The sequence below is a fragment of the Astatotilapia calliptera genome, chromosome 6, assembly GCF_900246225.1.
Source record: "Astatotilapia calliptera chromosome 6, fAstCal1.2, whole genome shotgun sequence".
In the NCBI taxonomy this organism is placed as follows: domain Eukaryota; kingdom Metazoa; phylum Chordata; class Actinopteri; order Cichliformes; family Cichlidae; genus Astatotilapia; species Astatotilapia calliptera.
In genome coordinates, this window is record NC_039307.1 from 14,591,950 (window position 1) to 14,608,422 (window position 16,473).

General features: G+C 44.2%; 2 protein-coding genes across 4 annotated transcripts in view; one reads left to right on the forward strand and one right to left on the reverse strand.

Annotated features, from left to right (window-relative positions):
• ube2o (ubiquitin-conjugating enzyme E2O) overlaps positions 1–2,978 on the forward strand; it is a 44,495-nt gene extending 41,517 nt beyond the window's left edge. The window contains exons 20-23 of one of the 2 annotated variants that reach the window (XM_026170475.1): positions 42–245; positions 1,102–1,159; positions 1,673–2,510; positions 2,887–2,978. In XM_026170475.1, the coding sequence (XP_026026260.1) occupies positions 42–245; positions 1,102–1,159; positions 1,673–2,510; positions 2,887–2,914 (1,128 nt within the window). In that variant the 3' untranslated portion in view covers positions 2,915–2,978. Of the gene's footprint in view, positions 1–41; positions 246–1,101; positions 1,160–1,672; positions 2,858–2,886 lie in introns of those variants that run through there. The other variant, XM_026170477.1, reaches the window with a different exon arrangement.
• Positions 2,979–8,232: 5,254 nt separating this feature from the next.
• LOC113023970 (sphingosine kinase 1) overlaps positions 8,233–16,473 on the reverse strand; it is a 40,132-nt gene continuing 31,891 nt past the window's right edge. For both annotated transcript variants that reach the window (XM_026170478.1, XM_026170479.1), the window contains exon 5: positions 8,233–12,521. In XM_026170478.1, coding sequence (XP_026026263.1) covers positions 11,663–12,521 — 859 coding nt within the window. In that variant the 3' untranslated portion in view covers positions 8,233–11,662. The remainder of the gene's footprint in view (positions 12,522–16,473) is intronic.

A 16,473-nucleotide genomic window follows, 5' to 3' on the forward strand; every position in this document is an offset into this window, starting at 1 on the left:
CAACATCAAACATGTACTTCTCTTTTGTCGCTCCACCACAGGACCTGTTCTCGGCTCTGATCAAAGGGCCGACTCGTACGCCCTACGAGGACGGTGTGTTCCTGTTTGACATCCAGCTGCCTAACATCTACCCAGCTGTGCCGCCTCTGTTTCGATACCTGTCCCAGTGCAGCGGCCGCCTCAATCCCAACCTCTACGACAACGGCAAGGTCTGCGTCAGCCTGCTGGGCACCTGGATAGGCAAGGTGAGTGCCGGAGGTGTGGACAGCCTCAAGATGGTCTTTGTAGCCCGAGCACATGATTCAGAGTATTCTCAGTGGACTTTTATCAGGTCACTGCAGTACGGTGTTCACCAATCTGTCCCTCTTCTTCATCACCCAATCATAAACAACATCAGTGAAGTGTGTTTCTCCAAACTTCAGCCTGAAAGATTCAGTTGATCACCCTGAAGTGTTTTTGTTAAACCAGTTTAAACTTTTAAATTAATTGGACTTGGCAGTCAGTAGAGTCTTTCTGGTGTGTCTGATGTACGAGGTGTCACATTTCAGATTTTCCTGATTGTAGTAGGTTGGTTTTTTGTTTTGTTTTTTTCCACTGTTGCTTCAGTGTGGCTGATTCAACCACTATGGATGATTAGAGTGGTGTGGATTTCAGGGTGGATATATGACTCTTGGCAAGAGGGGGAAGGAAAAACTCCCTTTTAACAGGAAGAAACCTCCTACAGAACCAGGCTCAGGGAAGAGAAGAGGGAGACAAGATAGCTGGAGACACGGAGAATAACACACATTTCTTTCACCTTTAATGAAAAGAATAGAGGACTAACTTAGAAACAGCACTGTAACTGTAACCAACCAGGTTATAGTTACAGTTAAACTCTCAACATATGAACCTAAAGTACGAATTGTATAACTGCTGAATGTTTTGGGGTTTAAAGTGTCCAGGCTGCACACACACAGTACCTTTGGATGTTTTATTGTAATCTAATGTGAGAAAAGTGTAATCTGGGGACGACTTTACTTTAGCTTATTGTAGCGTTAAGTGAACTGTTCACTAGTCAGAGACGTCAGTGCTGAGCTGTTTTAATGCTGCTGTGATCTGCAGGGCACTGAGAGATGGACCAGCAAGTCCAGCCTGTTGCAAGTCCTCATCTCGATACAAGGTTAGTGCAATCACACACCCACACACACAGATTGTGCATCCATCACTACAGAGGACCTCACACTGACTCACTTTCATTTCCTGCAGATTTTCTCTCACCCTGGTCTAACCTTTACTTACTCTGACCTCTAAAGCTTGCATTCCTAACTTAACAAAGTACATTGTCCTCACAAGGAAGACACGTCCCCACAATGTGAACATGAAACTGATGTAGGTCCCCAGATTGCTGTAATACCAAGCACACACACACACACTGCTGCTTCTCTTCTCTGCAGCTGAAAATGTTTTATTCATGTTTTCATTTGCTCAGAAGTTACTCAACTAAATATATCTGCCTCACACACAGACATGACACCATGTCCATACAACATCTGCAGCCTGCCAGACTAACAGAATCCAGGTTTTAAATCTCGGATATCTTTTAGCTTCAAATGTTGCAGTTGAATTAGCAGATTTCACAGTCTTGAGCTATTTTTCTGTTTTTCACAAATCCTGATTCGATGTGTGCCTGCAGGCCTTATCCTCGTAAATGAGCCTTACTACAACGAGGCCGGCTTCGACAGTGACCGAGGCCTCCAGGAGGGATACGAGAACAGTCGCTGCTACAATGAGATGGCTCTGATCAAGATGGTGCAGTCTATGACGCAACTCCTCCAGAATCCCATTGAGGTCTTCAAGCAGGAGATCCAGGAGCACTTTGTTTCTAATGGCTGGCGGCTCGTCCACCGGCTGGAGTCGTGGCTGGAGCTGCACGACTCTGCGGAGCGAGGGCAGGCCGCACACCCGTACTCCAGGGCTCAGCACTCCAAGGACCGACCTTCATCTGTGGAGCCTCTGGATGAGCAGCTGGCCCTGGGATCGTTGCCCGTGGCGGTGGCCCACAGCAGCCCCGGTAAGGCGGGGGAGGAGGGATACACGGGAGCAGGCGTCACCAGTATTATGGAGGAGGAGCTGGAGGATTCAGGACTGAGTCCCTCCACCACAGCAGCCTCTCAGCAGGAGCTGGGCAACAACTCAGACTGCGACAGCAACCTGGGGAACAGCTCTCTGGGCAGTGAAAACAGGGGCAGCGCTGCGGGGCCCGGCTCCGTAAGCCGCACCGGGACGTCCGAGTTGGGTTCTGCCGCAGCGAGCGCAGGAGGGGCGGGCTCCTCGGGGAGCCAGCCAGTGGTGAGACCAAAGAAAAGGAGAAAGAGCTACCGAAGCTTCCTCCCGGAGGGCAGCGGTTACCCCGACATCGGCTTCCCGCTCTTCCCGCTTTCAAAGGGATTCGTGAAGAGCGTCCGAGGCGTGCTGCAGCAGTACCGAGCTGCGCTGGCAGCCGCAGGCATCCCCGAGCACACAGAGGACAAGTAAGTGCCTCCTCATCCTTTCCCAGTATGCCACTGCACTGTTCCCTGCTCCTTTTCCTCCTCTTCTTCTACCTTTTCATCCGCCTCAAGCCGTCGAGGAGGATCCATTACTTGTTGTCTGGGAGAGGGGGGCTACAGCTTTCTGTCTGCTGTACCCCTGTCCAGAGCTGCACTAAGCCCCCAGCACTGCCCACATTTTTAACCTTTACCTCCATTTCTTAGTCTTTACTGCTCCTGCTGCCCTGAACTCCACAACATTCTGCCTTTTCTTGCCCCCATAATCGAACCACGATTGCAAGAGAGCCGCACCTTTGATCGGGAGCGTGAGCGGGCTCTGCTCGGGACGACGATTTGATCATGTTTTTGTTTCCTTCAGTGTCCCTGCAGACGAGTGCGAAGCATAAAGAGCGACTCACCCACCTGCACACACACCTGAGGGAGCTGCCTCGTCATTCACACACTGTCATCTTTTCATGGACGCAGGTTAAAAAAAAAAAAAAAAACAGAAAAGGGGGAAAAAAAGTGGCGCCAGTAAGAACTGTGGTGGCGTGGATGCAAAAAGAAAAAAAAAAAAAAGAGTGAGATGAGGAATCGGTGCCATGTCCTCTCCTACACCCCCTCTCATGATCCCACTAGCCTCCAGCATCCTCTGCCGTATTGGGGGGGGGGGGATTTGCCGGATGAAGAAGTAACTGGGTACCACTGGAAAAACTGCACAGCCCAGCTCCCGGTCAGCGACGGGTCGACTGCAGCTATCTGTAGCACTACTGATGTTATCACTGTACCATCCTGCACTACAACGAGCGAACGAACGAAAGGACAATCAAGTTTGGGAGAGGCGACGCGCATAAAACCACTTTTTCTCACCGGTTGTTACGCTTTCTGCCAAATTCTCTCTGTTCACACACTCACGCGAATCTTCACAGAAGAACAGGCCGAACGTCAGTAAAACTGCCAACCACAGACCACTTCTACCACCACACGCTCGCTGGCATCTTCCTTCGCTCATCACCGGAGCACGCGGCGAACATCGAGTGGCAAAGTTTACATACGAATCAACCTCCGGAGGTTTGGAGCTGTTTGGTGTGCGTGCAGAGGAGCACGCGGTGCGGCCAGTCGGGCGAGTGTATGTGGCGCAGTTTAGTCGGAGGATTTATCAAGGCGGTTCGTACGCCAACGTCGAACTTTTGATCCATTGATCCTACACTGAACTGTAGTCAACCCCACATCACTGCAGATGACACAACTTAAACAATGAAAAACGACAACAAAAAAAATCCACACGGCATCCATTCCGCCATCTCATGTCAACATGTTGCCTTACTTGAATTGTTCTTAATGATCTCTTGTGTACAGAGCTGCTTGTGTCTTGCTTTACTCATTAACCCACGCAGGCCTGGACACGCATTAAAAACCACTAAAATCCTGCTCCAGTGTTTTTTGTTTTTTTCCCTTCTCTCATTCCCCTTCCCACCGCTGCCGTGTTCTGATTCGTTCCCCCTCCAAACTGCACGTGCCCAGTTGAATTAGATCAGAACGTAAACTGCAGTCGAGTATGAATGTTGATGATATAATTAATCTGCCTAATTGTTCATTTTTAGTTAGTTTTCTGATTCAAGTGGCCAATGGGATGACGCCTCTACAGTAAATATCTTACATTTGGATGAAAGGAGAAAAAAAAGGGGTTTTAGCTACAAAGTTTCCACAAAGCTGTGAAACTCAAACCTTTGGGTCCAATCGTGCTTCCTGAGGAAAATCTGCATTCTGTGTTTACAACTTTTGAAAGAATTGCATTCGTTATTCTTATTCTACTAAATATTATTAGTAATTATTATTATTGGACAGGTCAGACATGCCCTGTGATGCTTTAATAGCGCTGCCTGTGCTGATCTGTGATGCTGAGAAGTGTTTGTGGATGAGAAAGCAGTAACAGAAGAGTATGAAAGTATAGAAACAACAAGCCAAGAGCCGCTGCGTTTAGAGACTTATAATAATTAATAAACGAATAAACATGAGGGTATTTTTTGTTTTGTATTGTCTTCCATTTTTTTTTACCCCCCCCTTTCTTTTTCTTCTTTTCTTCCCCCTGTATCAGATGTGGAAATCAGGCATCCGTGATTTGTTTTCCTCTTCTCAGATTTTACTTTGTTCATGATTTCACTGCCTTTACTGCTGCCTCTAGCATCGTTTCCCTCCTTTCTTTTTTTTTTTTTCTTTTTTTTACCTCCTGTCATCATGCTGCTGTTCGTAAAATGTCGCACATCTCAAGAGGAGCGTGTTTCCCTCCCCGGCTCCACCGAGAACCAGGAGGTGACATTACTCCCGCCATCTTCATCTTTCGCCCTCGTCCTCATTTATCAACAGAAGCATTAACAGAAAATGTGAATCCATCTCTAGATCTCAAAATAAAAGTCCGACAGGATATCAAGCCCATGACGCTTTGTATAATTTTCTGTGTATGTGTGTATATTCTTCAGATTGAAACTATTATTATTATTATTATTATTATTATTATTATTATTATTAATGCGAGAGGTTTGTTTTACAGCCAAAGCATGTAACATTGTTGCTTTAAGCCTTTCAAATGGGCTACACACAAGACTTGACTGTACGATGTCTACATTTCCACAGTGGCCTGTTATTGATATAATATTTAAAAAAACAAACAAAAAAAAGGAACTCAGTTATAATTTGTAGCCTGATTCCCTCTGTACAGACATCATGACTATATTGAAATATATGAATACATACAGTATATATTTAACACAAACTTGAGTTGTGATGAGTCGGGGCGTAGAGTATGTACAAAATGCTGAGTGTGTATTGTACTTATTGTTTCATCTTTTTAATGGTTTACTTTTGTTGCTTTAAGACGACTGTACAGTGATGTATTAAACTTTGCAAGCATTACCATAGAAGCTTTGTGGCTTTATTTGTGCCGGATACAAAAATAATAAGAAGGAAATCACCTGAAAAGTACAAACTCGGTAATGAATGAATGTTATTAAAGGCGACCTGCTCCACTTTTAACCTGTTTCTCTGTCAGATACAAGCTCTTACAGTGACTTTTTATTTTTTTGTACCTGTATGATGTCAGAAAGAAGGGAGGTCCTGAATATCATTATCTTAGGCACAGAAGCTCCACCCACCTGCTGTTCAAACCTTCTGTTTGCAAGTTGCAGTCAATCAGAAAAAAGTTGGGTTAAAGGGGGAGGAGCTAAAAGGTCCAGTGTGAATCAAGCCTGCTGCTGTAGTGGAGGACATGCTGGAAATGAACAGGTTCAATTACCTGTGTATCCAAACCCTGATGCAGCTGTGAACGGGAAAGAAAAACAAAGTATGCAGGTGTACGGAGCGGCACATGAGCACGGATGATCGTTTTCTTAATGCTGGATTATCAACCTGTCCGGAGGGAACTTTGCTTCTTGTCCATTGTTTGGATGAGCTCCAGCCTCACCTGTTATCCTACTTGGACAGGTGATTAGGAAGTTGGTGGTTGAATGCACTGGTCTGACTGTTTAAGAAATTGGTCCCTTTTCATTGGGTTGAATTAAAGAGTTATGGCTGCTGTAGAGATGAATATGGCAAAGCCTCGGGGCTAGTTCAGCTACACTGCCTCAAACACACGAATGGTTTGAAACATTGAGAGATGCTGTGTTGTAGTTTTTTTTTGTTTTTCCCTCCAGATGATGAAGCTGAAATGCTCTCAGACCGGGTCGAGGTCAAAATGAAGGCGCCAGCGTCTCCAGGTGTTTAAACCAAAATAAATCCGTATCTGTGAAACTGAGATTTCGAGTCAGCAGAGGCAGAAAATTTAATAAAACAAATTGATTTTCCTGCAGCCCATCAGCTGAGATTGTCATATGAACATCATGGGCATGAATGTCATAATTTTGGGCTCTTGATGAGTTCTTTTTTCTAGGGTTGGGATGATTGTACAGCATCTTTAATCATTTTAAAAAACAAGAATTAGGTGTGCTAGTTTGAATTTATGTTGGATTTTCTCTAATCCACCCAGGGCTAAAATGTATCCGCCTTTATCTACTTTTAAAAAAAATAATAATTGTGTGTTCGGCATCATTAGTGTGTTGGAAGATCTGTGTCCACGTTTCAACTGTCTAGCTCTTGATTTGAGGGGAAGCTGAAGAATTTGGAGGGGTAGTCTTTCTTTATTATTCCACCACTTTGTGTCATGTACCAGTACCACAGGCAGCAAAACGGCCCAAAAGCATGATTCTACCACCACCATGCTTGACAACTGGTACAGTGTTCTTTGAAAGCCTCACATTTACTCCTCTAACCAAAAAGCTCAGTCTTTTCTCCTGAAGGCGTTTGGCTTGTGTGGGCAGCCGAGTCGAGCTTGAAGATGATGATTTTGGAGTAGGGGCTTCTTTCTTGGTTGGCACCCTCTAATAACTCCTTGAGCTTCAGTGGCTCCTGGGTTGTTCCTGAACAACCAAACCAGCTTCCTCTCATCTGAGGATGGCAGTCCAGGTCTTCTTCCAGATCTTGGTAAAGTGGAGACATGAGCTCCACAATTTCAACAACTATTTAATTATCATATTTACTCAAGATTAATATAACTTTTTATCAAAAGCCCTGAATGTGGAACATTTGTCCTCAATAATCCTCCCTAGGGTGGATTTGAGTTGGACACATCCCTCATTAACACACCAGATCAGAGGTTTGCAGCGCTGCATACCTACCCACTCATTTTGGTCCAATGTCAGAAATTGTAAAGCAACTTGAACATTTAATCTTAAAGAACTGCGTTGCAGGTTTCCTGTCAGTGATAGATTATGTCTTCAGGTGTAGTTTTGAAGCAGTAACACACCTGAGAGTAAACCTGCAAAATCACCCTGTGATGCAGCTAGATGCAGGATGCATGACCCAGTCATGACTTAAACTTTTCTCCTTTGAGTTTTCTGTCCTTGTGCAGGTGATGATGATGATATCTTCCTCCTTTGTATTCAGGCCACGTGGACGCAATTACTGTGTCCCTGACCTACATATAAGATAAGCTGTGCAGGCAAACCTTTCAGTGAACATCTGATTTTTGGAGAAGTTCATCCTGACAGCAGGAAGGAGGAGGACACAGCCAGCGTTTCACAAACCAAACACTAGTTTGTCTTTTTTGTCATAATTCAATTTATTTGTTTCAGTCAAAAGCACGTCAGTAGAGTGATTTGATTAGTTTAGAAAACTTACATTCATCTAAATGGAAAAATAGATCTCTCTTAGAATAAAGAATCAATCATTCAATAATCAGCATGACTGAAAAATAAAATAAAATAAAAACAACTCGTCTTCCCTTCACCGTAAACTTTGAAACACAGAAGATGACAGCGGTTCAGAAGCAGCAGATAAAGACAAACAGCAAATTGTCAGGTCCTTCATCGCCCTATCACTCGGATTTTCAGTCACATCGACCTACAGAGGAAAACTGGTCTGACTCTCCATGTATGGGCTCAAATTGTGATCATAAATATTTTGTACATACTTTGTATGACAGCCAAACCCATCTGTTCTCTGATTGGATTGTTAAATTTGTGATTGACGTGACATTGGCCAATCAGATGAAAGGAAGAAAAATGGGGTCAGCACGTGTCAGAGCTAATCCATTTCTCGCATATTTTTAATTTTCATAATAAAATATTTTCATCGGTGTCTCTAAATGTGTCCAAAAAAAACAAATGAGCATTTCTTCAGTTGACCCAAAAGCAGCAAGTTAACTGCACTGCCACACTTAAACCACCGGGGGGCAGCACAATCAAGGCACACTACCACAGGACATAAAACATTTGACTGCACTGAAAAAAAAATTAAAAATAAAAGATGTAAGTGCTCTAATGGACTCTGCATTAGAAAAAAAATTAAATGTTACATAATGTTTGCTTTTTCAGACAGAGCAGAAAACCTGCTGCTGCTTAAGAGCAGGTTTATTTTTCTTCTAAATTTAGTCAAATTTCCAGATAATTGAACATCATCATAGCAGGTTGATCCTGCTTCATCCCCCAGCTGGACCGAGCAGGTTTCCAGCACGATTGCACAAACTTAAATTAGGGCCCGTGATTCACTTATACTATGGAAGCACAACCTCGACGTCCCACGAAGGCTTTAACGTGGCGTTGGCAACAAGCGTACATTGTGCAAAAAACACGGAAGAGGGAACAAATTTTGGTCTCTAACGATTGAGCCTTTGCAGATTCAAACAGTCGTTGGCGTGTTGAATAAAACATGGAAACATCAGCATGTTTACTGCGACTCTGTAGGCACATCGAAGCTCCACAACTTTCCTTCGTATGTGGACTTAAAGATCACCGTCGCCTCTCCCCTCCCTCATTTTACTGCTCAGCTTGAAGTGAAACACGTCCTCCTCTGACTCACTGCATCTGGACAGTCTACTAATGTTCCCCAATGATTTCCCGGGGTGAGGGGGAAGGAACACAACACCGCCCACCTCATGCAGCATTTAACAAGTCAATATCTCCCCCTTCTCCTCCTCCATGTCCACTCCCTCACACTCTGTGTAACCAGCTCCACCCAAAACCCCTGTTTAAGGCTCCTCAGTGTTCACAAACATTTTGAAATCTGCAGCCATTTTTCTGTGATTTAAAGCTCAATGCTAAGGACACCTCGGTGATGATAAATCTGCCACTGTGTGTGCGCGCTGTGACTGCTCTGCAGTGGCACCAAAAGCAACAAATAGATGGCTGAAAGCAGAAGAAGATGATGGGTGCTATGGTGAGAATGACGGGATGGCAGAGAGCGAGGCAAGGAAAAAAAAATACAAACTGAAGCATCACGTAAGTGAGGAGGAGCAGAGCCACAGCTGTTTGAGGGAGAAACTCCACCCGCGAGCACTTAAACACTTGCTGGAGGTGTAGTGGTTTTTCTAAACGGGCAAAGAGCTCTGCAGCTTTTAAGGTCCGGCATGCAGCACGACGACACGGCTGAGGGAGTTTTGTTTGTTGCGAGTGTAAAAACAAATCGGGCTTAATCAGAATTCACATCCACACAAAATGTGCCTGTGAACATTTTTCACTGGAGCGGTTTCATCCTGCGAAACCAAAAAAAACAGACACAAAAACTGAAAACTGTCGCAAGTGAAGATGGAAGCGCAGCAATCGCCTCGCAGATTTCACACCCTGTTTATGTCAACAAAACCTCTAACGAATTTTCCTCCTCTGATGTTTTCCTGCCGCTTTATGAAAATCTCGTGCCAAAAGAAAGTCTGAGTCACGAGGGAAATATGAACGTGAAAACGGTGCCAAAGCTGTGTGAGATTTCTGTGGGTGTGACCGCTTGTTTACTGTGTTTTAAGGTGGATTGCTTCTTTACATTCACTCTCACCCGTCGCCATCAGTGACCCCAACTCTAACCCGTGATTCACTTAAACGATGGAATACATATTCGTATTTGTAATCTATTAAATTTGGCAATCAGGGAACCTCTCTCGCCCAGACAAGTCTGGATCCACTGATGCCAGGCAGCAGCTTCCACAGCTGAAACTCAATTTCCCAACGTTCCAGTAGGACTTCTACTTAAATTTTGGTGTGATTCACTTGCTGAGGCCCACACAGCCTCTAGGCTGGATGAAGATATGTTGAACACAATTCTGCTTGGACAAGTTAACGTGGCTGGTTTAAAAATCGGGAACTGGGGAGGCGCTACTGAATGTGTGAAATACCCTTTAGTGCTTTTAAGAAACAGGATCAAGTTAACGAGTTTAAGGCAACAATGAGAAACTCTTCAGAGAGCGAAACAACGTGACGGCCTCTGATCAGAAACCAGGAACGCTGGTGCAGGAGCGCCCCACGAAGCTCTGATACATGATAAAATAAATATAAATAAATTAAATATAAATACTTATATCTAATGATTATTTATACAATGTGCTTAGCTGCGGTTCACTTTAAGATACCATGAAGAAACAGACGTTTTCCTGCCTTGGCGTCGCCCGTGACACAGACGAGCACCTTCCCTCCTGAAGGTCAGGTCCATAAAGGCTTTCATTTACGAGTTTCAGCCTCTCTCACACAAACAGACACAAACACGCTGCACTGCAGAGGAGTGTAAAGGCCAGAGAAAACTAATCCCCCGTCGTTGCATAAGATGCTGTAATTCTGGCTGATGTGTTTGCTGCGACGCAGACAAACGTCGCTGTCCGTGCAGCCGCGATGAAACGAGACGCCGGGAAAAAGATGGTGATGGATTTTCGTTCTCCGGAGGCTGAACGTTTGATGAATGGATGATGAAACGTGTGGGTCTTTATGTGTTTGTGTTTTAGCTCAAATGAGGCAGGACTGCCGTCAGTTCACACAGTCATGGCTTCGGAGTGTTCAGTATTAAATTAACAGTCACATTAAATAATCAGAATTAAAAACCTAATGATGCTTAATACTTTTAAATGAAATCTTTTCACAATAACAGCCTGTTACATCAGATCTTTTTGAATTGTATGTGCTGCTAAATTAATGTTTATTTCCTCTTTTTTCAAATGTTGTAAAACAAAACAAAAACCATTAAAGAAACATATTCACAGACTTCAGGAAATGAGGAAAAACTGAGCTGAACACTCAGTTTGAGACATTTGTTTCTCTACTCTTGAATCTTTCTGATGTCGTCGAGCAGTTTTAAGGGAAGGGAAGCTAACTGTGAATAATAAAAAGGTCAGTTTTGGCTGTTCCCAAATTTCACACAGGGCTTTACGCATGTTTAGAGATTTGTGTCTCTTCCTGGAATTAGAACTGGGGCGTGTAAACCACTACACTGTGGAGCCACTGATGTTACTCTAGTATGGAGCTTGAAATGAGCCAATTGCATCAACTTTGAACGGACTCAGTTTGTGTTGATTTACAGGTCAAAATATCTGTGCTAAAATCTCTTATTGTGAAAAGAATGTTTAATAATAAAACCTAAGCTTGAAAAAAAGTCATTTTTAGTGTAATTGATGGCATTATTTGGAGTTTGTTTCATTATTTGTCTAATACTGAACACTCCGCTCATTTTAATGTAATAACATCAGGAGGCTTGAATCCGCTGCTTTGCTCCTGCAGCTGCACAGCTCCTGATGCGACAGGTGAAACACATTTATTGTTAAACGCCGTCACAGAGCAGAGATGAAAGCGGGCAGTCGAGATTGTTCAGTCTCATCCAGTGATTAACCTCGACAGGCCTCTGTGCACCGCGGCCTGTACTGGGCCGTACTCCACCACCTCTCCGTCTACTGTAATTATTCCTTTGGGCGAGTACGGCTCCAGCCTGAGCGCCCGCACCTTAGTGTACACCAGATGTTGGCAGTTAGTAGTCAGATGTGCACCCTTCTCCATAGCTAGGAACAGCCTCAGCAGCGCGGTGGGCGATATCCCCGCTCTAACGTAAAAAAGATGAATGACGCCGTCGTCCGGGGTGGCCTCTGGTGCCGCCAGGAGATCCTCCGCCAGGTGGGATTGGTACATGGCCAGCATGAGGACAAAGTCTTCCTCCGGCACCACCACCCAGTCGTCGGGCAGCGGCTGATCCAGAGGTGGCAGCAGGGAATCGTGTGGGCCGGGGAGGGCTTTGGTGACGCTTCGGGAAGGCGTGCTCTCCACCCGCCTCACTTTGAGGGAGTTGTTGGAGTGGCAGGAGTTGTGGAAGGAGGAGTCTCTTACAGCAGGTAGTGTCACGGGGGGGACCCGATCCTTGCAGAGCATTGTGTTACTCCTCAAAGCCTCCTCGCTGTTGTGGTCCCTGGTGGCGGGCAGGTAAGCCAGCCTGCCCTTATAGACACGGAGAGAGGCCAGCCGCACCAGCGTGCCAATGGTGAAGCGGACGGCGCCAAAGTGACGGTACTTCTCGCTCTCTATATCGACGTCGGCTACAAAGCCCCAGGCCAGAGACAGGAAGGAGAAGAGACGGGGGCTGGAGCAGAGATGGACGGAGACCATATCCATGTGGGACACCAGACCTTTGCAGAGCAGGAAGCCACAGCTGACCAGGAGCTCCTCGCTGGTCACAGGAGAGGCTCTGCAGGAGGAGAGGGGACATTTAAACACTTCATGGCAGCTCCTGCTTTCAGACACGACCACAGTTAGGCTGAAACAACCACATGAATAAATTATAAGTGATTTGCAAGTAAATTATTTAGGATGTATTGTGGTGATTAATTAATGTCGTTGTTAACTGTACATCTTCAGCTGTTGGATAAATGTGATTTTTAAAAATAACAACTCACAACAATATATCAGTTAATCAAGAAAGCAGTGTGCATATTATTAAATAATCAGAATATTCAGCCTTAAAGTAAATATACGACAAGATTTTGAAACGTTGACATGTAAATATGCAAGTTAGACATTTAAAAACCCAAAGACCACTTATATTTATTTTATTGCTACAGCTTAATTTAGAAATCACCTCTACAGGCCACATTCTCCTTGTGTTTTTTGTTCTGTACAAGCACATTTATGCATTTCCTGCTGCACACTCAGTCACATGGGAGGGGAGCAGGTTTAAGGGTTCAGCATTTTGCCCAAGGACACGTCAACATGCAAACTGTGGAGGTGGAGATCTCCTCCACAGACTTACTGCGAAATGACCTGCTCTACCTCCTGATCCACAATCCAAGCTTTATTTATAAAAAGAGAAACATCCACCTCAGAACAGCTTCCATTCTGGTTCCATTTAATCATTATTTGCAATGAAATCTATTTAAAAGTGAGCGACGGGCTTTTGTAATGTAAAGCAGAGGCGTCTGATCCAAACTGGAAACATATCTAGACCCTCAACTAAACTAAAGCTGATTTTCAGTGTTGATTTATGTTTCAGTTCATAAAATATCAACAACAAATCATTTGAGACTCTGCAGACAGAGTTTCCCCTCATCAGTCTGGCAGGAGGAGGCAGTTAAAAAATCTGGTTTCAAACACAAGATAAAGACACCAAAATATAACAGAAAGGCTCCTTCTGTATTTTTAGGAAGTGGGTCAAGGCATCCTTGTGTTTTTGTAAGTGAACTTTAAAAAGTGGCGTTATACAATACAGGGCTAACGGTGACCTTGTTGTGCTATCTGAAATCACTGAGGTGGGGGAGAGAAGAGGTGGAGCCCCTACAAAGCTCAGAGGGTGGGGGTGTAGGCGAAGGACAGTGTGGGCCTTCAGATAACAAAGACGACCCCATCTGGGAGAACGGATACAGAGGTGGAAGGTCACGTTAACACGCACCCACAGATTTGCCGGCTGTTACAGCCAACGGCCAATTACAGCGAGGAATGGACGTCTCAGCGGAGCTCAGATATCTCCATATTCAACATCCTGAATTTATTCATCAGTCTAGCTTTCCAAACAAACTCATCTACATTTTCACAGCTCTGTTACTGTATAAACACGCTCTGGTAAAAAGGTCAAGAAATAATCTGATTATAAGGCGATTTCCAGCTCATCCTGCTTTGCCTCTCAGTTTTATGTGTTAAAGGTATTAATTCAATTTATAGAGCACCGAACCACAACATGATTTATAGACGTGCTCTTGGATTGTTTGGGGTAATAAAGAGCAAAGAAATAAACCTTTGTGAGCAGCGTGCAACTGTGTGCAGATTTCAGCAACATTTACTTTCAGAGAGATAGTTCTGTCAATGTCAGAAGAAAGAGCAAGACGCGATCAGAGAGCAGCAGGATGCTGTTTGTGGCATAAAAATGTCAAACATTTAGCAACATGTTAGCAACAATGAGGTGAAATAAAGCAGGTTAACAAGAGAGATTCAAATACCCAAAATGAAAAACTGAATGCCTACCCAACGAACAAATATTGAATAGTCAAATATTTGGCCAATCATGGTACACGATCTTAAGTTTAGTGATTTACCTAACAAAAGAAAGCTCACCGGTTTGATCCCAGGAGGAGACACAAATCCCTTTGGGGTTGTGCCAGAAAGGCCATCTGATGTCAAAAAAACAAAAACAGAACATGTGGAGCTACCTGCCTACCTTGTGAATAGGGAACCAGCCAAAAGTAGCTCTTCATTGTACAATACCTTAAAGTATAGAGTAAGTGCACAGCAACAATGTGGAGGAGAAGCTCGGTGTTAACAGAAAAAAGCTTCAGATGGAGGCTCAAGAACGGCAGCCATCTTCCTTTGACTGATGTCCACCGATGAAAAGCAAAGTGTCTTAAAGGTGTTTAGCACATAAGTCATCGCTTGAGTTTAATCTGAGAACTACTGTTTCTGTGGTGTCGTGCGCAGCCGTATTCACTGTGTGTGAAGTGGACAGGAACATGAATGAGAACAGAGGGGGTCCCAGTATGCAGCCTTGAGGAACACCGAGGTTAAACTGCATTTATTGTCCACATTTCAATGCACTAATTTCTCTCCTATATTAAACATGCAGTGACATTAACTATAACACACACTCTTCTGCTCACTGATGATGCATCAAGGTCTATTTGTGGGTCTCACTCATGGATAAGAACATATAAAAATGACCTCCTGGATCACTTGACCTGTGTAAACATTTTCTAATTGCTTTAGGTTCTCAATCACTAGTTTAAAATCTCATTGATTACAACTAATAGATTAGATTAGAGTCCAAAAGAAGGATAAAAGTACAACTGCACTAAAAATGTGCTTTATCCTCTTAGACTTTGACTTACATATTTATTCACATTTTACAACACAAACATCCCACTGTATTCAACAACTAACTCATCAGGAAAGTGTGAAATTAAGTCATGGATAGAGGGAGCCAATGGGCCGTTTTCCATATCTATCCATCTTTTATTTACAGTCAGTAGGTCTGAATGTTAGTGTAGCTCACTGAAGTGGTTGGTCTCTTTCAAACTGGAATAATGGTGGTAGCTTTGAAGCATTGGGAGACTACAGCCTGTGACAGACACATATTGAAGCTGCTGGTGTTAGTTAAGCGGCGAAGCCTTGCTGCACCCATCCAGGACTCCTGTCAGGGCCTGCCGCTTCCGCGGAGTCTTCTGTCATGTGTCCACAGCATCAGTGGTGCGCCTGGCGCTGTGGGCTTTGCTCTCTGTCATTTCCTTGTTATTCCTGTCTGAGTGGGCAATAAATCTGTTGCTCTCCTGATGGGATGACGGATGTGGTGGGGGTGGTACCGTTGTGACAAGCGATATAGAACTGTATGGCTTGCCATTGATGGTTGGATGACGTTGTAGCTCCTGCTCAGAAGCAAATTAGACCCTCAGCCAGCAAACCTGCACACTGCCAGTGTTTTGCATAACACCAAATACATTCTAGCTGTCGCTCGTTTGATCCACGTAGCCTCGGTGAACCCGACATTCAGCTGGGAATAATACCAAATACAATCTGGCCAGGGCTACTGCAGGACAGAGAGGGAGAGATTTTCTGGATGCCCCGGGACTGTGAGAGGAGAGTAAACAATGCAGAATCTGGTCCCTTCCTCCCATTGTTGCTGCCGCTCTCACTGGAAGACTATTGTTTGAGATGAGAAGCTGATTGGCAGATGAAAGAATAAACCACCAGTGAGAGGTGTTTTCTTCAGTTTGACTATATTCACTTTAACTTTTATTCAGTCTGGAATCCCCCCCCCCCCCCCCCCCCATTATTATTTTTTTAAATCCAAGACAGCAGGACAAAAAACTGCTTGACTACAAAAAACACCCGCCGAAAAAAACAACACTTGAGTGAAAAATTATTTAATTAAATAAAACAGCGAGGCGCTCAGATAAAGCTCATGTGACCTACAAAAAAAGAAGCAGGAAGCGCCTCAAAGCACTTAAACAAGCTTTTTTCCCCATTTCCCACATGGTGACTTTAGAGTATAAAGAGCAGAATATCTAAACACACAAATAGAAGCCACAGTTCAAAAGCTGTTTACATAGAGGGACGCAAATTTGTATAGAAATGGACCAAGAAGCCACATCTTTATGAAACAAACCAACCACCTGTAAGAAAATTAACTGCGTGTCACATGTTTTGGTACCAAACGAAGG